Here is a 21,453-nt window from a genome sequence, read left to right as displayed (position 1 = left end):
GGGCAGCTGGCCTAGGAACGTGACAGGTCAGATGGCCAGCACCTGAGGACGACAGCGCATGGGAGGTGAAGGAGAGGCTGACTCGATTGTCTAGGAAGACCCATCGGCTCCGGTTCTGCAGTGGAATGAGAAGGAATATTCTAAGAGAAGGTTTCAGGAGGATTATACATTTGGTTTTGGACATCTGAGTGTGGGATGTCACACTGACAGTCAGGTGCAGGCCTGGAGTTCAGGGGAGGTCATAGCTAGGAAAATAAACTGCAATCATTTGTGAATGGCCAGTAAGTGATCCAAGGGTACTAGTGAGACTGGGGTGGGAGTGGAAGAGAAGGATCAAGAGAAGGCACAGGACCACCCTGAGGATCTGCTAACGTTAACACAAGTAACTAGACACTTTCAAACACCAGGAACTCAATTTTCTCCTTACTTGCCTGCCTGGGCATGGCTCCACTTATTGTATAACTACAAATAGTCATTTAAATACACAAACAATTGTAATTTTACATTATATAAACTGATCGATATGAGTATTACTAATGCTGCTTGCTAAATACCAATGGCTGCTACTAAATACCAAGCAATGTACAAAAATGCACAACAGTTCTTGTTTTCAAATCTTGCCTTAAGCTAGAACACTAAATTACTGTAATTTTAATTTTAATTAAAAATAACCACTTGGGAAAAACCAATTTGTGCTAACATTCAGGGGCACCAAAAAATCATAGGTGTGCAACTCATCTAGGTGCTAGGAGATGGTGCAAATAACAAGACAGGATCCCAGGTCTGCTATCAACCGATACTTGGTATTCAGAATGCTGCAAGACCAGTTTGAAGATTATTTGATAATGTATCAGTTAAATGATTATTCAGGCAACAAAGAAAAGAACTTTAAAGGTCTGTTCGTCAAGAGGAGAGCTTCCACCTGCAGCCTAGTATCTACCCTCTCCTTGTTCTATGCACACCTACTATCACGATGTTTCCACATAACACAGGCAACACACTAACTACAACATGGTGGAGCTGTACCATGTGGCTCAGAGACTTCCTGTAGTCTTCAAAGGGTCTGGTGGTGTCACTAATGAGTCCCAGGTGACAGATATGTACTTTCAGAACTATACCCGTGGTGGGTCTTAACAAATCTCCCCGGTCTGCTATCACACCTCACTCTATTTTATCAAATTAACCCACCCGGTATTCCGAAGGACTCAGACCAACGGTACAGAACTCCCTTCTACACCAAACATAACAACCACGCGTGATATGCCATGCAGTATATACTGCAACGATATTATCTTATGTCCAGGGGAGGGGAGTTGTCAGGCCCCTGGGCCATCCAAGGCATCTGAAATCATCGATCAGGCTCTGCCAGGGCTTACAGGCAGGTTACACGCAGGACTCGTAATTCAATAAATCTATAGCATGGTCATTTTTGAGTTGATAATTCTGTCTGGTCTGTAAACGATGTTATAAATATCTCAATGGCCCTTGGCAGAAAAAGGCTCCCGACCCCTGACGGAGGTGTTTTATATTTCCCTAAAGCCGCTTTCCCAACTAGCAGGATTGCTATTAGTAACAATAAAGCCTGAATTTTACAACTCCTGTTGGCAGATACCTGATTTCTTGCTCTCCTTTTGCAAGGAAAAGAAAATCACAGCTGAACTTGCAGTTCTGTATACATTCTGCTTAACAAAGCAGGTAGAAACAGTTTGAAATTGAAATGAACCTGCATTTACATAGCCTTTTCCCCCCAATCTACCATGTAACTGTCCTAAGAGAAGAGAAAGAGGCCAAAGGTTCAAAAACTAGCAGGTCAAATGTACAAGCAGGTAGGACAAACCCACCACTCTTCACTACTAACCTGGAAGGCCAGTTAACTGCTCAGAAAGCCAGGAAGGTACCATTGGACTCAGCACAAGAACGAATGCTGTGGATCAGACTCAGAGCACCCAGTTTAATCTGGGGCCCCTACACCCCTCTCTCTCAGGCACTTTGCCTGATATTGTCAAACAAGCTTACATTACAATCCACCACCAGAACCACACGTCGCAACATTTCATAAATGCTGAATGAATGAAATATAAAACAATAACAAAGGGATAGGGTCCAGCAACACTGGAACTATTTGTCCCTGTGTAATGAGTTAAGATGAACCAGTGGTGTTAATTCCAATTTTTTAGACCTCCTTTTACCTATGATTAGCATAGCATACATCAATAAATTTAAGTAAACATTCAACACGAATCACTTATCCTTTTCGCCTAACATGATGGGGGGAACTAAATACAGTATACTTGTATCCTATGCACAAGGCCAGATTATGGAAAAGTATGCACTATACATGAGGGGACTTCAAAAGTTTGTGGAAAATGGAATTAAAAGCTAATTTTAGTGCAGCAACTTTTGAAATCCATATAGCTTTTCATAATATGTATTTCTATAAACTTTTTGGAGACCTCTACATGCATGGATTTCAAAATTTTTTGCACCAAAATAAACTTCAGACAGACACAGCTCCCTTCTGCTGGTTCACTCCCCACAATGTTCACAATGACTAGGGCAAGAGCCAGGAGCTGGGAACTCAACCCAAGCCTCCCAAATGGGTAGCAGGAACCCAATCACTTGACCCATTGCTTGCTGCCTCCCAGGGTCTCCACTGGCAAGAAGCTGCACTCAGGAGCCAGAGAGAGAACTCAAACCCAACTAGCGACTCCAGTGTGGGACACAGGCATCTTAATTGCCAGACTAAATGTCAGTTCCTAAACTTAACTTTTAATTGCATTTTCCATGAACCTTTTGAAGTATGCCTGTATACACTAGCAGACAAATTTAACACAGCAAAGAGACCTAGCTAGGAGTCTAGTTATTCTCCTGCAGAACAACTTTCTCCTTAAAACCCATCAATTAATTTGATTACTAATTTGAAAAGGAAACAGGAGGCACCACAGAATAAAGCAATGGACTGTGGAGTAACACCGACTTGGGGCTGAATCCTAGCTGTCTTCGAATTGCATGATCATGGGCCTTCACCTCTGCAAGCAAGTTCCCACCGTCTGGAAACAGAAGGTGCAAAGCCCTAGAGAGCTGCAGTGATGATTAAGTGAGATAATATACAAGGAACCTGCCTGACACACACAAGGCAAGGAAAGGGACTGCATGAAGGTAGCTAAGCATAGTCATTTATTCAATGAACATGTTTTAAGTCATCGGTAACAGCCTCTTACATTTTTTACAACTTGAAAAGAGCTCTTGACTAATATTATTGTTTTGCAATGAACCATTTATAATAATTCTGGACCCAATTATTTCTTTCAGGATTAAAAACGTTCTTACATTATGTCTTAAAGACAACTTTGGATTTTTCCTATTATTACCTATTTCCTCACATTCTACTCGTGTAGCTCTCTCTCTTGACCTAGGATATAAAAAGAGGCCAGAACTAAGGAAACCACCAAGTTTAAAGGATATACTTGGTTTATGCATTAGAAGCAAAGCATTCCCAGGTCGCAGGGGTGCAAGTACACACAGTTCTTAAGCAGCCTCAGGAGACTGTTATAATTTTTTTCTCTGCCTTCCAAGATACCCCTTACCTCAAGAAAATGACTGGGGTACAAGATGGAAAAGCAGGACTAACACAGAGCTTTTCTGAATGCCCGTTTTTCCTCAGGGGAATCCAGTCCCCATTAACTACCTTGCCACCCCACCAATTCTTCCTCTGGAATGCACACAGCCAGTGTCAAGGACTGATGAGCAGACTCAGCCTAGGCAAGCTGTAGCTGGTTTTTCTGCCCTGTTGAAAGCACAAGAACACTCCTTCCTCTCCACATTTTGACATCCTCAAGTCAGTGACCATTTCTAAAACTTGCAACACATTGTGCTCCCAGTGCTGCAGAAGACGTGAAAGAATATCAATGGACAGGGCTACTTCCTGTTTTCCTAACAAAATGGAGTTATTATAGTGTATTGGAAATCATATATTAAGGAATGCTGGTTAACCAGTCATCCTTGCCAAAATCAGATATGAAAAGAAAACAGAAGTTGGCAACCATTCTAGTTCTATATTTCTCTTCCAGAACTATATTTAATAAAGTTAATCTCTGAAGAAGGCATTAATTTTCTTACCTAATTTAAAATGAAACGAAGACAGTTCATAACCACAAAACTTAAAAGTTCATGTAAGACTAAGTTATGTGATTACCTCTATTTTGGTGAAATAACCAAGTTAATTTTGTAAAGGACTTATTTTTAGGTAGTGATATTTTAAAACTTCTCTTGATAAAAGTTACCAAATTATATTTTCAGTTGAAGAGCTCCTACAAGGAAGTGAAACTGAGGGCTATATGAAAATATAAAAACAGTCTATGAAATATCTTTAAACAAAAACTAACATTAACAAGTACAGCATATCTTGTTCTTTCATAGGGCCAGCAAATTGATAGTTTGGTTTTTTAAGTTACAAAAATAGGATGGAGTAATTATATCTACCAAGTTCACAACAGCCTGTTCAATGGGGAGTAACACTGTAATTTTTCTTCAAAGGCAGTAAATAGGAAGAAAAGGCCCTAATTCCATAATATAAGGAAAAATTCCAAACACTTGGGCACCATTTACAGGCATAAAACTCACTCATTTCAGTTACTGCCCTGAAAAAGAGGGATTTAAGTTCTTCAATTTTAATGAGTTATTATTTGTAAAATGTATACTTTATAAATGTATTTTATGCATCTTCAATTTTCATACCCAAATATCAGATACTGAAGGAAATTGTGAAATAAAAAGCCACAGCGGTGCCTTTTCAAAAAAATAAATTTTGAGACAGAAGGGATTTCCAGACCTTTATTATTGAAACACAAAAATACTTCAAAATCTCAGTGTTAGAGTTTTGAATTGAAAGTATGAATGTAATTCCTGTCTAAAAAGCAAAAATGTAAAGTTCAATGGAGATTTTAATTGAATTTTTATCATCAAAATTTTTTCTAAGACTACACATGGTATAAATAAAATCATGCAATATAAATAAGTAAAAGAATTTAATGCCAAGTAATTTCTCCATAATCAGTTTTATACCAATAAATTCAAATAAATTCAATCCTCATGTCAAGGAAATGGGGGGAACACTATATTTCAAAAGTATAAGAAATCAACATTTTATTAGAATGAAATCTTTACATAACATGTAATCTTTACATATAACCAACGGCTTTCTGGCTAATAAAAGTAAACAAAAGATCATATTTGTCTGTTATTTTACATACTGTGCCATAACACACCTCTTAGACAAAGGGAGGAGCCTTCATAACTACACTGTAAAACCAAAAATTAAGCATGGACGACTCAGTTCCTCAATTCTGTCTGCTTCCACCCCAGTCTTCTCGGTCTGTGTCAAGGGATGACACTAAACAAGTTTTGTATTTACACTGGTTGCTCTTATACTACATTTACAGCTCATGAAAGTGAATAGAGGGCTGATGTTTGCCAGATTATTTATCCGAAAACCTAGGTCTCATGAAATTAGGTAAAATTAATCTCTCAAACTGGGGATTAAAAAGTTCACTTGCAGTAACAACTGCCTTCAAAGAGTGATACTAGTTAAGTTTGAATCTAATCCACATAGAAACAGGAAAGTACAGGGGAATGTTTTTAATGCCAATTTACACGTACAAGTGCACACGGAAAAATACCAGTCCCAGACCTCCCCTCCGTCTCAACACTGCCATGGTATGGCGCTGAGCATAGTTTTAAGGTTTCTTTGGGGGGGGGCACATCCACATAATAAACTGATTTTAAAGAACTGACCAAAGGCACAAAAAGTGCCACTGGCTTTAGATATCTAAGCAAAACCACAGATTCCCACTGTCAAACTCCTCACAATAAAACACACTTCATTCCCATCACCAAGTTCCAGAATTCCAAAGGGCGACGAGCGACTGTCACAAAAACATTTCCTGCAAGACTTCGCGCTCTGCACACACTAGTCAGATTCCTGTGACCACGATCAAGGATTACGGCTGTCACACTCACAATCATCTTACACACACACACTTTGCAGGAGCCAAAGCAGGGCGAGGCCAAAGCACAGCGGGTCCCAATGACCTTCCAGACACGCAGCGGAGGGCTTCCCCGAGCCGCAGCCCGCAACACCGGCGCCCCAGAACTGCGGGCAGCCCCGCAGCCGCGCGGAGCAGGAAGCACCGCGCCCGCGCCGCGGCCCCGGGGCCACGCCGGAGGGACTGGGGAGCCGTCACCGCCGCTTTCAAACTGAATGGCTGACACATCCGGTCCTGGCTCCGGCACCACTCCGCCGAACGCAAACTTCAAAGGCCACATTCAAACTCCGAGCAGGGATCCCTCGCGTCTTCGCGGTGCAACTTTGCATTCCCGAAGAGCACCCACAGACCCCTGGGGGACGAGGTTCGAAAACCCGCACGTCCTGCAAGGCTGCAAGCGCCCACGAGCCTGCAGTCCGTGGAGCAGCGCTTTGACAGGGGTTACCGGGCCGTGCACCGCGCCCGGGACCGGCTCCCAGTACCTGCCCTGAGACTCCAGGCCCCCGGCGGGCCGCGGGGCGCTGCCTGTCACGTCCCCGGGGACCTGCCGCTTTCTCCTCGGCCCTGCCTCTCTGCCCCCACCAGCCCCGACCTTGGGCTCCCCACCCACCCTGCAGCACGATGGGGCCTCGCCCCCCAAGCCCCCCGCCCCGGGGACACCGTTTTGGGGCGCCGCGGCCGGCCTTCTCCCCGCCCCCTCGGCTTGGCCTCGGGACGCCGCGCCCTGGCTCCTCGGAGAGCCCCGACCTCGGCAGCCCCACAAAGCCAGCCGGGGGGCCCCCCACACCTTTTCGCCACGGGTCCCCGCAGCGCGGCTCGCACGCCTGTCACATGTCTGCAAACAATAACAAACTCCCGCACGCCCCCGTCCCGTGCCCCAGCCGGGGTTCTGGGGCGCCGCCCGCCTCCAGAGGGGGTCGGGGGAGTTTGGGGGCGCAGGTCCCGGCGAGCAGCGCGCGGTCCCGCTGCGCCGAGCCCCAGGACGCCGTGCGCGCCGCCCGGGGTTCATTCATTGCCCGTCCGCCCGCCCCCCCAAGTCCCCGCCGCGCTGCTCACCCAGCGGGGGCCACTGCAGGAGGCTGCTCTGCGGCGGGCGCCCGCTTCTCCCCGGGCTCGGCCCCCGCGGGGCTCGGGGCGCCTGTGTCCGGCGCGGCCGCCGGCTCGGCAGGGTGGGCGCCGCCGCCTGCCGCTCCGTGAGGCGGCGGCACCGCCACCGGCTGGAAGCCGCTCGCACCCGCCGCTGCGTCCGAGGGCTCCGGAGACGGAGACGTGGAAGAGGACGGCGGCGAGGCGCCGAAGAAGAGCGGCGGCTCGGGCAGCTGGTCCAGCTCCACACTCCGCACTTTGCGCAGCTGCCGCCGCCGCCAGTCCGCCCGCTCGCGGCCCGCGCTGCCCGTCTCCCGCAGCAGCCCCGCGGCTGCCACGGGCGCGCTGCCCGCCTTGAGGGCCCCTCCGCCGCCGCCCGCCTCGGGGCTCGCCGCCCTGGCGCCCGGGAATCCCGACGACGAGGCGCGATTCCCCGCCGCCGCCGCCATTTTCTCTCGCGGGCTACATTCGCTCGGCCCCTGCGAGGGAGGGAGGGGGCGGGGAGAGCGCAGGGGGCGGGCGGACGGACGGGCGGGCGCTGCGCCGCCGGCGTAGGGCCGCTGCGCCAACTGCGTGAGCGCCGCCCGCCGGGCGCCCGGCCTGGGTGACGGGCGTGCGGACTGGCCCGCGACGGTGGCGGAGGCGGCGGCCGCAGGTGGGAAGGAGCGGGCGTTGCGCTCGGCCCCGCGCGGGCGGGCTGCGTGGGCTCGGCGGTGTCGGCTGCGGGGGCGCTCTGGGCTGTGCGCGTTGCCCCCGCGGCGCTGCCAGGTAGTGCGGGCCGCACCGGCGACAGGAGGAGCCTCGCGCCGCGGTCTCGCCCCGGCTTGCCCGGAGCTCGCTACAGAAATCAATGCACTGGAACTCGGGGGTGCGGTCCGTCAGCCGCACGGCCCCTGGCTGTGAGCGTCGGGGAACTCGGGCGCAGACCGGCCTCCCCCTACCCCCAGACCCTGCCGCGGCTCCGCTCCGGAGGTGGCGCAGGTGGTGCCCGGGGCTGTCGCACGCTGCAAAGCGAAAGCAAACCCGGGGTGCTGCGGCCCGAAAAGCTCAAGTTGTGTTTCGGCTTAAAGACAAGAGTGCCTCCCCTCAGGTCCCCTGCCCCACCGCGCCGTTCCCAGGGACGAACACGAGAGCTGCCCGTAACACCTTGTCCACCTCCTGACACCGCCGGGCGCGAGGGAGACCCCGAGCGGCGGGGGTCCCTGCCGCTGTCTCGCTCGGCCTCGAGCCGCTCCGAGCGCGTCTGGGGGCAGGAACCAGCGCCGTGCCAGGAAGTGCGCGCTCCTGTCACCCGCGGCCGGCGCCCGGCCCTCGGCGGCTGCGACGCCGCTCGCCGCACGTCTCTCTCGCCGGCGGGACCGGGCGGCCGCCGGGGTCCCCTCCGCCCCGCGGGCCCTGGGAGCCTCCGCGGAGAAGCTCACCTTTGCGTGTTAGCGGTTTTAGACGCCTACCCCCCCACACCCCTATTTTTTTTTTCCCCCGACAGAGCTCTGCGTCGCGTTTCTGTCCCCTCTCGTCTGCGCTGGGCAATCTCCCAGGAGCAGCGTCTCTAGATTTATTGTGCGGAGTAGTTAATGGAAGCATCGGAGAGGGAGCTGCCCTCGCGTAGAGACGAGGGAGCCTTCGTGCTGGTCTTCGTATACAGCTATACCTGAACCGTCTGCTAGATAATTCCTTTGACTTCCCAGGTGTAATGTTAAGTGGGGGACAAGGTGATGCCACGTGGACTTTAGAAAGGGTCCTGGTTTCCTAGTAGCGCAGTGCTTCTGCTGCTGCTGTCCCGCCCGCCCGTCACAGGATAGCTTGAGATTGCTACATCCAATGGTACACATTTTGAAACTTTAGGTAAATCTGTTAGAACTTTCAGTCTACATTTAGACTGTAATTATACGCTTTTTAACGGCAGTCAAGTGCATTGTCCAAACCAAACAGTAGTTATTCCCCAGGTCTTCCTGGATTGTCACACCCACCAAATCCTAAACTGAAAAGGGTGCACGTTTCCGCCCTCGCACAGGCTTACTCAGGTGCTTGTAAGAAAAGTGGAAGTCTGTAGCCTTTCAGATTTGTTCGAATTGTGGTTTGGCTAGAGTAGGAGAGTAAAAAAGGGATCTAGAAAGCATTGTCTTTTGCCTCTGGTAGCGAGTGAAACGGGACAAAATGAGACGCCACTCGGTGTCATGCCGCGGACTAGCTACCATTTTCCCACCTGCATGCCTTTCACACCACCAGAGAAACTTAACTGTGCTCTTTCCAAAAGTCTGGTGCTTTGACTCATTTTTCCTTTAATTTTTCATGCAACTACTTCAGGTGGTTGTTTGCATCTGCATACAGACACATTGATTAAAAAGTCTTGTTTATATATTTAAGAGAGAGCTCCCATCTGTTAGTTCACTCCCCAGGACTGGGCTGGGGCGTAAGTCAGGTCTACCATGTGGGTGGCAAGGACCTTTCCACTAGAGCCAGCACCAGTGCCTCCCAGGGTCTGCAACAGCAGGAAGCTGGGGTCAGGAACTGGAGCCTGGAACAGGACCCAGACCCTCCAGTGTGGGAAGATGGCCTGAAGCCAAAGGCTCACTCGCAGGCTGATTTTAAGGGAGAAAAATAATCAAAGGGTGTGTTTCGTTCTCCTTCTGCCATAGGTGAATACGAGGCTGGCTTTGGAGAGCATTTAACTGTATAAGAGCGGACTGCTACTGCACTTTCTGAGTTTTAAGGACAGTCAAGCCTCTAGGTCTGATTTTGGTGCAGCTGGATCCAAGTTTTCTATCACTGCCCAGAGACATATGTCAACCAGGAAGCTAATAGAGACCTGAACTGGCATGATTGGATGTCTTTAATTTCATAAAGAACACTTGTATTTCTTTCGAGGTTGCTTTCACACTGAAAACTCCAGTTACTATTTCTTCCCATCCTCACTAGGGTGTAGAACTTACAGTAATATGTGTGGCGTGACGACTTGGGTAACCTTTAAGCCGGTGCTTTACAGATCACTGCTTCCACGTAGTGCTGCTGGGAATCGCCCAGGTCACACTTCAGTTCCTTTACCACATTCATGTGGAGGATTAAATTTAACACAGGGCATTTCCTCATCATGCATAAATATCACAGACCCCACATGGAAAGGCTTACTGCACACTGGCTGTACTTCGTTCATCCTATATTTATTAAGCATCTACTTGCACATGCAAGACATGGTCTCCTTTTCTGGATATTGTTTGTTTTTCAGATCTACAAAAATAATAAAATATTACCATCTACAATTACCATCTACAAATCTACAATATTACCATCTACAAAGTCAAAGGGATCACATAAACAAGACTAATGTCTGCTAATACTAACTGATAGAATAAAAAAGGGAGAGGACGATCCAACATGGGAAGTGGGATACACAGCAGACTCATAGAATGGCAGATGTCCTAAATAGCACTCTGGCCTCAGAATCAGTGCTTAAGGCATTCGGATCTGGCTGAAGAGCCCATGAGAGTATTTTAGGCATGGAAAGCCAAGACACTCTGGGGAACAAAACAAAACAAAAAACCCTAAATGAAAGATCTCTGCAAGTGAGATCCCAGTAGAAAGAACGGGCCATCAAAGGAGGAGGTACCTTTCTCTGAAGGGAGGAGTGAACCTCCACTTTGACTATGACCTTGTCTAAATAAGATCGAAGTCGGCGAACTCAAAAGGCTTCCATAGCCTTGGCAACTCATAGAGCCTAGGGAGATTACTGATGCCATAAACAAGAGTGTCAAATTGTTAAATCAATAACAGGAGTCACTGTGTACTGATTCCTCATGTGGGATCTCTGTCCTTAATGTGTTGTTCAATGTGAATTAATGCTATAACTAGTATTGAAACAGTCTTTTATACTTTATGTTCTGTGTGGGTGCAAACTGATGAAATCTTTACTTAATATATACTAAATCGATCTTCTGTATATAAAGATAATTGAAAATGAATCTTGATGTGAATGGAATGAGAGAGGGAGCGGGAGATGAGAGGGTTGTGGATGGGAGGGAAGTTATGGGGGGGGAACCATTGTAATCCATAAACTGTACTTTGGAAATTTATATTTACTAATAAAAGTTTAAAAATTTAAAAAAATTTATTTTAAATTTTAATTTACCTGAAGGAGAGATGTAGATCTTCCATCTGCTGGTTCACTCCCCTAAATACCTACAATACCTAAGGCTGGGCCAGGACAAAGCCAGGAGAACAGAATTCAATCCAGGTATCTCACTTGCGTGATGGGGACTCATGAACTTGAGCTGTGGCCTCCTGGGGTGCACATTAACGGGAAGCTAGCTTGGAAATAGAGCTGGGGCTCAAAACCCAAGCACCCTAATCTGTGATACAGGCATCTTAAGCACTCTGCCAAACCACTGCCCCTGTGAATATTTTATTTGTGGGTGTGTATTTATCATGCTGACTCCAATAGAACTTCAGATCCTTCAGTAGGGAATATCTTCACATCAGAGCTCTGTTTGTCAGATCTACGTCTTAGACATAAAACAAGAAGAATAAAACCTTGATAACAGGGCAAAAGCTGGTGTTCTATCAGCCTTATAAATATTCATTATGGAATACTTGAGCAGGAGCTCAGCTGGAACTTGGTTTGTCCAAGTCCTTTCCTGACACCATATTTCCCAGGCATTTCCAGGCATTCTAGGTCAGAAACTCTTGTCTTCTGTGGGATAAATGACCTTCTCCATGAGCACTGTAAGTAACATAGTTGAAAGTCTCTTGATCAGCCTGCACTTAGCTGGTTAGTCTAAGAGCAGATACTAGTCACTGGTGTGGTGTGCTGTGTGCAGAGGGATGCCACAGCACAGGAAATGCTCAGGACCATGGGCTGGTGTGCACCTGCTCCCATCTGTCCCCACCAAGTGAGTTCTAGACCCCAGGAGAATCCATTGTACTTATTCCCAAACCCCATAGCACTTCTTAGCACTGTCCTTGTGAAATTTAATGACATATGACTTAGTTGATTATCAATAAAACATGAGTGTGTGAGTGTGCAAAGTTGTTCCAAGGAAGTTAAATATTTTGAAAAGATGAATGAGGGGAGACACTGAAAAAAATATGCCAAATTAGTTGTGGGTATAACCATTGTAAAACATTGGGAAGGAAGGATTTGAATCTGGGAGAACTTACTTTCCACATATCGCTTTGCTTTAAAGAAACTAAAGCTGAAAATTGTAGACAGTGCAATATATGAAAAAGATACATTAAACTGTTAACAGTGGCCTAGAGACCATAGCCCTACAACCAAATACTGGCGGAAACCTCCAAACTAAACCAAACAAAACCCTGTTTGTTTTAAGTTAAAGCCAAATATTCAAGATGGCTATAGGAGTCCCTTTTGTTAGTGAGCCCATCTAAACTTTTTGCGTGTATTTCATGGACTATATCCTTAGAATCTAAATTTTGTAGTGAATAATGAAAAAAGAGTTGAATTGGGATTTTATATTTAAGAATAAAACCATAGGGCCTAGAGTGTGGCACAGCCGGGTAAGCCACTGCTTACAACACCTGTGTCCCATATCAGTGTGGATTGGAGTCCTGGCTGCTCGGCTTCTGATTCAGCTTCCTGCTAACACACCTCAGAAGGCATCCGAGTATGACTTAAGTGCTTGGGCCTCTGACATCCATGTGGAAGATGAGGATGGAGTTCCTGGCATGTGGCTTCTGTCTGGCACAAACCTGGCTGATGCAGCTATTTGGAGAGTGAACCAGTGGATGGAAGATTGATCTCTCTCTCTGCTTCTTCCTCTCCCTATTGCTTTGCTTCCCAAATAACATAAAATAAATCTTTAAGATTAAAGCTATCCACCTTGCGGCACTGGCACACCGGGTTCTAGTCCCGGTCGGGGTGCTGGATTCTGTCCCTGTTGCCCCTCTTCCAGGCCAGCTCTCTGCTGTGGCCAGGGAGTGCAGTGGAGGATGGCCCAAGTGCTTGGGCCCTGCACCCCATGGGAGACCAGGAGAAGCACCTGGCTCCTGCCGTCGGATCAGCATGGTGCGCCAGCCGCAGCACGGCGGCCGCGGCGGCCATTGGAGGGTGAACCAACGGCAAAGGAAGACCTTTCTCTCTGTCTCTCTCTCACTGTCCACTCTGCCTGTCAAAAAAAAAAAATTAAAAAATTAAAGCTATAACTTGTGAAATTTAATCTGAGTCACATTAGCATAATTCTGCTCACTTTCCAAACCTGTGCTGATTCTTCTTGAATGAGCCATGTTGGTTGCTCTTGTTGGATGTATGTTGAGTTTTGTGGTTTTTTTTTTTTTAATTTATTTTTTTATTTTTTTGACAGGCAGAGTGGACAGTGAGAGAGAGAGACAGAGAGAAAGGTCTTTCTTTGCCGTTGGTTCACCCTCCAATGGCCGACATGGCCGGCGCACCGCGCTGATCCGATGGCAGGAGCCAGGAGCCAGGTGCTTTTCCTGGTCTCCCATGGGGTGCAGGGCCCAAGCACTTGGGCCATCCTCCACTGCACTCCCTGGTCCCAGCAGAGAGCTGGCCTGGAAGAGGGGCAACCGGGACAGAATCCGGCGCCCCGACCGGGACTAGAACCCAGTGTGCCAGCGCCGCTAGGCGGAGGATTAGCCTAGTGAGCCGCGGCGCCGGCCGGGTTTTGTTTTTGTTTTTTTTTTTCATTTTGTTTTTGTGGCTTAGTCACAGGTACCATTTTGGTGAAAAAATTTTACACGTTTTTCCCAGAGTCCTCTTATCATTTTCACTTGTAGTTTTAGACTCATGTCCTTGTAGTTTTCTCTTGCTTTATGGCTCACTAGTTCAAAGTTGGCTGGATCCTGCTGCAGGTAACCTGAGGAATTAGTACCCCTTCCAGTGGCTTTCTCTGCTTCTGCACCGTTTACAACATTTGCACCTGCACTTTGCAATTGATTTGCATTACTTTGGGGCCAGAGCTGCTGACAAGGCAAACACAATTGGTACCACTAGAGGAATGCTGTTCAGTCAGATAGGCTGCAAGCAAAAAATGCAAGCTATATATATGGATGTCATTGTAAATTTTCTAGTAGTCAGATTTTAAAGTAGAGTAAATCAATGTCAATAATACATTTTACTTCACACACAATATTTAAATACAATTTCAATATGTAATCGGTCAGTGTACACAATATTACCTTGGTGCTAGATCTTTGAAATCTCATAATTTACACATACAGAACATCTCAAACTTCTTAGTTTCAGACAAGCCACATCGCAAGTTCCTAAGGCTACTTGTAGCTGGTGACCAGTGTATTGCAAAGGAACACCAAACTACAGTACCTAAGACCTGTGTGTCTTATGGACTCTGAAATCCCTGATTGGGTTAGATTAGGGATAAGAAAAAATAAAACACCCACTATAGTCTTATATTTGCCAAGTTAAGGAATAGCGACTCTTCGTATGTATTTTCTAAATCTATGCCAATACAAATTTAAGCAATACATATTGTCTAATACCACAATAATGTTCCTCAGCGTTTAGGTGCAAACGTTATAAATTCTGCCCTTAAACATTAAGTAGTGTGAGACCCATGACACAGGACATTGAGAAACAACAGCATGGACGGTCATGTGATAGGATGTGCACTGTTGTTATTTGGGAAACCATTGCTTTCCCATAATCTGAAGGGACAGGTCTGACAAGTTAGCACATTTGTCTCCTACTAAATGTGTCCACCATTGAGATCCTCCTTTCCTCTAAAGCAATGCTGTTCAACATCGGCGGCGGCACACCCACAGGCCAGGAGCAAGGCACAGGAAGCAGTGTTGCCCCAAGGCTGTGTGGCACCGGGCAGCAGACCAGATATTTAAGGTTACGGAGATGCTGAGAGCCCTCTGCACACCACAGCCCAGAGTGGAGGGCGGCTGTGTCCTTTGATGAACTTGTTTTCTAAACTTGTGATACATGGTGTACTGTAAACCACAGGGCCAAGGGCAGAGTCTCCCGCTGCCCAGGTCTGAGGGAGGTACTGCTAAAGCACTTGCCAGGGGCCAGGCCCTACTCCAGATGCTGGGAGTAGAGATAATTAGACAATGCACTTTCCCCCAAGGAACTCACAAAGCAGCTTTGTGTTAAGGCCGCTCATGTCCATGTCTACATTTTCCACCAGAGGTGAGACTGGAAGTGGGGAGCATTCCACTGCATCATCCTCGCCTCCCTCAAGCCTTACACATAGCACATGCTCAACAAGCAGGAGCTGGTTTAGGTGACTACAAAACATCAACTGTCTACAGGGTCTCAGGATTAGATCTTCAACCATGACAATCCCTCCATAACAGGGAGTTCCATTTCCTAGAAATGATAGTACTTCGTTTGCAAATTTAATTGTGCATTTGCTTTTTAAAAGGTGGAATTTGTTTCTCTGTATTTTCTATTAAAGGGGAGGAGGAGGAGACTTGGGGAAGTAGGGATCCAAGAAACAAGAAAATGACAGAAAAACAGTGTTTAGCCATGGAGCCTCAGGAAAGTTTAAGGAAGGTGAGAGATGGCAACCCCAGGCCTTGAAAAGGCCCTTTAGGGTCCCCTGTGAAGATTACTGGTGGAGGGAGACAAAAGGTAGACCCCCTTACAAAGTGGCCTGGGGTCAGGGTGATGCTGAGGGTTATAAGATCCAAAGGCATTGCACATTTGGATATCAGCCCACATAAATGAAAAAGATGCCTCCAGGTGCATGTAGCATCTGCAACACATGAGGCAAATCTGAAACGTCGTGGGATGAGGATCATGGAACATTCTAGAGAGCAAACGGGGCTACAAACTATTAAATAGATTCATAGACATTTCTTGAACATTAACTATGTGTCAGTCCAGGGACAAATGCTTCACGTTTATTAATTTAATCTAGACAATAAACCACTTTATATAGATGAAGAAACTGAAACACAGGTCAGGTAAGTGAAGCTATTGGGCTAGGAAACAGTGAGGGCAGGGCTTGAACGCAGATGTCCTGGCTCCACAGCCTGTTCCTTTAACCTCAAAGCTGCAATGTCTGTCTGTTATTCCAATATATATACTATCTTCGTTGTCTTTCTATGACTAGCTGTTACTTTCTTACTGAACAGGAAAATATTCCGGAGATCATTCATAGTTGTTTCCTCACCATAGCTTTTGTTCCCCAGTGCCTTAAACTTAAGTAAATGAAAATTTGACCACGATCTTCCCCAACACATATCTGTGAATGGAGAAGAACATGCTACACTGTGCGTCGTGTTTCAACCCAAAGTCCCAGGCTGTTCCAAATCTTACATTTGAAAAATCTTTGCAGACTAGCTATAAAAACTTACATTTTAATCACTGTAGATATTAAAATTGATTATACAAAGAAAAGGAAGGTAATAGCATAGCCTCAACAGGGATGGGGAACGTCTGACCTGGCATATAAGGTCGTGCAAAATTATTAGGTCTGGCCCCGCAAGGCAACCACTCCCAAGACTCAAAATTCAATAAATCTACAGCAGGCTAATTTTTTTTTTTTTTTTTGACAGGCAGAGTGGACAGTGAGAGAGAGAGAGACAGAGAGAAAGGTCTCCCTTTGCCGTTGGTTCACCCTCCAATGGCCGCCACAGCTGGCGCACCGCACTGATCCGAAGGCAGGAGCCAGGTGCTTCTCCTGGTCTCCCATGGGGTGCAGGGCCCAAGCACTTGGGCCATCCTCCACTGCACTCCCTGGCCACAGCAGAGAGCTGGCCTGGAAGAGGGGCAACAGGGACAGAATCCGGTACCCCGACCGAGACTAGAACCCGGTGTGCCGGCGCCGTTAGGCGGAGGATTAGCCTAGTGAGCCGCGGCGCCGGCCTAGAAGGCTAATTTTTAAGTTGAGAATTTGGTATGGTCCGTGAATGCTATATTTTTATAAAAATCCAAATGGCCCTTGGCAGGAGAAAGATTCCCCACCCCTGAAACACATGGGAAGATGTGTTAGAGACAGCTGCTTGTCAATTCCCCTATTCCTGCTCATTTCCATGTAATTGTAGCTGGAAGCAATTGCTTAGTCAGATACCTTTTTTTCATTAAAAAAAAGAAAAAGATTTATTTATTTGTGGCCAGTGCTTTGACGTAGCTGATAAAATACAGGTTCAAGTCCTGGCTGCTCCACTTCCAATCCAGCTCTCTGCTGTGGCCTGAGAAAGCAGAAGAAGATGGCCCAAGTCCTGGGGCCCCTGCACTCATGTGGGAGACCAGGAAAAAGCTCCTGGCTCCTGGCTCCTGGCTTCGGATCAGCGCAACTCTGGCTGTGATGGCCCTTTTGAGAGGTAGAGTTACAGACAATGAGAGGGAGAGACAGAGAGAAAGGTCTTCCTTCCGTTGGTTCACTCCTGAAATGGCTGCTTCGGCCAGAGCCGTGCTGATCCGAAGCCAGGAGCCAGGAGCTTCTTCCCAGTCTCCCATGTGGGTGCAGGGGCCCCAGGACTTGGACCATCTTCTACTGCTTTCCCAGGCCACAGCAGACAGCTGGATTGGAAGAGGGGCAGCCGGGACTAGAACCAATGCCTATATGGGATAATGGCACCCAGGTGGTGGATTAACCTACTGCGCCATGGTGCCGGCCCCATTAAATAAATCTTAAAAAAAGATTTATTTATGTATTTGAAAGTCAGACTTACAGAGGGATAAAGAGGTCTTCTGTCCTCCAGTTCACTCCTCAAATGGCAGCAACAACTGTGGCTGGGCCAGTCTGAAGCCAGGAGCCAGGAGCTTCATCTGCGTCTCCCATGTGGATGGCAGGGATCCAAACACTTGGGTTATCTTCTGCTGCTTTTTCCAGGCCATTAGCAGAGAACTGGATTGGAAACGGAGCAGTCAGAATTTGAATCTGCACCCATATGGGATGCCAGAGTCGCAGGAGGCAGCTTAACCCTTGAAGCCACAAGGCCAGCCCCAGGTGCCATGTTTTCTAGCCTACCTTGCAGCTAGGTATGGCCACATGACTGACTGTTACCAGTAGAATGTGAGCCACCGCTTGAAAGAAGTGGTGCAGCTGGACAGATGACTACAATGGCCCGAGGGATGGCAAAGCAACAGAATAAAAGGGTTCCTGAATGATTAAACAGAGGGTTGTCCCCACCCCCACCCCCAACAACTTGAATTCCTTCTCAGGAATAAAATTCTATTGTCTTGAACCATTGCTTGTATAGATCTACTTGGTAAAGCAATTAGATCTATCTTAAGTCGCACAATATGACTTTCTTTGTTCACTGATGCACTGTGAGATTTAAAGCTTTCTGTAGGAGAGTGTGGCCCAGAGACACTTTGGTATCAGGCAAGTCTGTGTTTGAATCCTGGCCCTTCATGATTTGTTCTGTGACCGTGGGAAGGCTGCACACCCTTCAGTCAGCACTAATATGGAGATGTAAGGGTCACCACTGGAGCCTCCCCCTTTTGTCCTCTCCCATATCATTACTGTGTGTATACAAGCCACGTCTCCGTGGAAGTGCCAGATCTCTTTGGCCTCTGAGCCTCACTTTGCTGAGTAAATGGCAGACAGGATGTGGGCCCCCTAAGCATTTCCTTAGCTGATGATGGGAGTCCCAGTGGTGTTCTGGAGGTGGCTTGTATCAATTTACAAATGCCTAAAGTCCACACCTCTTGTCAACTTCAAGGTCAGTGATGTCACATTGACAGTTTGATGACCATGATGGGAGTGTTTACACCACAGCCATTGGCAAATGCTACAAATCAGAGCCCTCCCACCTGCTCTCAGAGCTAGTTGTTAAACATTGACCAGCATATCAGCTTTCTTGCCCCTTGAGTAGATAACTCGGGGGGTTTGTTCTCCAGTGGTTCCTAGATTTGTTTTTTTTTTCCTAGCAGGATTGAGTCCTAATCACCAGCAGTGCTAGCCAGCTTGGCTGCCTTCCCTCCTCACTTCTCCATACCTCTATCAGTGTTTCCTTCACTTCCCAAATCTACTGTTTGCACTAGAATCCTGTATGGAGGTTTGCTTTTGGGGGAGGTTCAAAGTGGGATGAGAGGTAGCAATAAATAAGGTTGAATTTATCTAAAGTGCATAACATTCACAGGGGCCCCTGTTCCTGCCAGGGACCATTTGGAAATTTATAACATCATTCATGGGACATGCAAAATTATCAACCTAAAAATCAGCTTGCTATGGATTTATTGATTTCCGAGTCCTGCCTGCAGTTGCCTTGGTGGGGCTGCACCTGATGATTCTGTGGGCTTTATACAGCCCGCAGGCCAGACCTTCTGACCCATGATGGGTGTTCTGTAAATATTATCTCTTCCATATGCTAACATAATATATAGCTAAAACAAACTCAGCAGTTATTGCAGGTTAATTAGCTATAATAACAATTAAAGTTATGCATTTAAAACTTCATTGTTTTAACTATGTAAATCCTTTCCAATGACTTCTTTCATTATTTATCTATTTATTTTTAATGGACTATTTTAATTTCATTTTCAATGCACTTTTTTAAAAAAAAGATTTATTTTATTTATTTGAAAGACAGTTACAGAAAGAGGTGGAGACCGAGAAAGAGGTCTTCCATCTGCTGATTCACTCCCCAAATGGCCACAATGGCTGGAGCTGAGCCGATCCGAAGCCAGGAGTCAGGAGTTTCTTCCAGGTCTCCCACATGGGTGCAGGGGCCCAAGCACTTGGGCCATCTGCCACTGCTTTCCCAGGCCAAAGCAGAGAACTGATCGAAAGTGGACCAGCCAGAACTCAAGCTGGCACCCATATGGGATGCCGGCATAGCAGGTGGTGGTTTTTCTTGATACACCACAGCCAGGGCACCAGCAGAACACAGCTTAACCTGCTATACCACAGTGCCGGCTTCTAACTGCATAATTTTAATTGCTATTATAACTAATTAACCCAAACTCTGCTGAGTTTGTTTTAGCTACATATTATGTTAGCATAGGTAAAAGATAATATTTACAGCATCTATTAGGGTGGGGGATGTCCGGTCTTTAGGCTGTATACACAAAAAATTAAGGTCTCTGAAACCCTTTATCTATTGATCTTAATTTTGTGTCAGCAATGCTTAATATTGCTTTGTTGCTTATTTTAGAGAGTTGTGTTGACCTCAGATTTAAAAATTTTTTATTTATATGAGAGAGAGAGAAAGAAAAAGAAAGAAAGAAAGAAGGTAAGAAAGAAAGAAGGGAAGGGAAGGGAAGGGAAGGGAAGGGAAGGGAAGGGAAGGGAAGGGAAGGGAGGAAGGAAGGAAGGAAGGAAGGAAGGAAGGAAGGAAGGAAGGAAGGAAGGAAGGAAAGATTTCCCATCTGCTGTTTCACTCCACAAATGCCTGCAACAGCCAGAGTTGGGCTGGACTGAAGCCAGGAGGCCCACATGAGTGACAAGGATCAAAATACTAGAGCCATCATCTGCTGACTCCCAGGCTATGCATCGTGCGGAAGCTGGAATTGGGTGTGGTGTCAGAACTTGAAATCCAGGTACTATGATATGGGATATGTATGCCCCAAGAAGTGTCCCTACGACTATGCCAAATGCTGGCCCTGATCTCAGATCTTATGTCGCCTTTGGACAGTGACAGGGTCCAGTACTCCAAGGTCCTTGTATTCTAGTAATCAGTAGTAGTTTGGGATCTTTGAGAAAGCTCCTTCAGGAACTCACCAACTCAAAGTCGCTCACAGGCACAGGTGTTTGGCTCAGTGGTTCAGATGCTGCTTGGGATGGCTGTGTTCCATACAGGCGTGGCTGGTTCAAGTCCCAGCTCCTGCACTTCTAATTCAGCTTCCCACTAAGGCACACCCTGGCAAGCAGTAGATAATGGTTCAAGTACTTGGATTCTCTGCCACCCAGGTGGAAAACCCAGATTGAATTCCTGTCTCCTGACGTCAACCTGATCCAGCCTTGGCTGTTGTGAGCATTGGGGGGACTGAACAAGCACACAGGGCATCTCTTTCTGTTTGTGTTCTCTGTCTCTCCGCCTTTCAAATAAAATGAGAATAAAGGAATAAATAAATGATTTTTAAAAAGTTGCTTACAAATATATAATCTCTCTGGATAGTTTTCATTCAAAATAATTCTTTGTGATGCCTTTATAGTGAAATTACAAAACTCTTTATTTTATTTCTAAATTAAATAAACAGGGTCTTATGAGACACCGAGAGTAAGATGTTTTGGAGGGGCCGGCGCTGTGGTGCACTAGGTTAATCCTTCGCCTGAGGCGCCGGCATCCCATATGGGCGCCAGTTCTAATTCTGGTTGCTCCTCTTCCAGTCCAGCTCTCTGCTGTGGCCCGGGAGGGCAGTGGAGGATGGCCCAAGTATGGGCCCCTGCACCCGCATGGGAAACCAGGAAGAAGCTCCTGGCTCCTGGCT

The 21,453-nt window shown here is 47.0% G+C and overlaps 1 protein-coding gene across 1 annotated transcript in view; it reads right to left on the bottom strand.

Moving 5' to 3' along the window:
• Positions 1-7,605, bottom strand: part of MAP3K1 (mitogen-activated protein kinase kinase kinase 1) — a 74,658-nt gene extending 67,053 nt beyond the window's left edge. The window contains exon 1 of the mRNA XM_051853771.2: positions 7,101-7,605. Coding sequence (XP_051709731.1) covers positions 7,101-7,579 — 479 coding nt within the window. The 5' untranslated portion in view covers positions 7,580-7,605. The remainder of the gene's footprint in view (positions 1-7,100) is intronic.
• Between the last annotated feature and the right edge of the window lie 13,848 nt (positions 7,606-21,453).

This window comes from Oryctolagus cuniculus, chromosome 14, assembly GCF_964237555.1.
Source record: "Oryctolagus cuniculus chromosome 14, mOryCun1.1, whole genome shotgun sequence".
Classification (NCBI taxonomy): Eukaryota; Metazoa; Chordata; class Mammalia; order Lagomorpha; family Leporidae; genus Oryctolagus; species Oryctolagus cuniculus.
The sequence above is the reverse complement of the archived record's forward strand: the minus strand, read 5'-3'. Positions and strand labels throughout refer to the sequence as shown.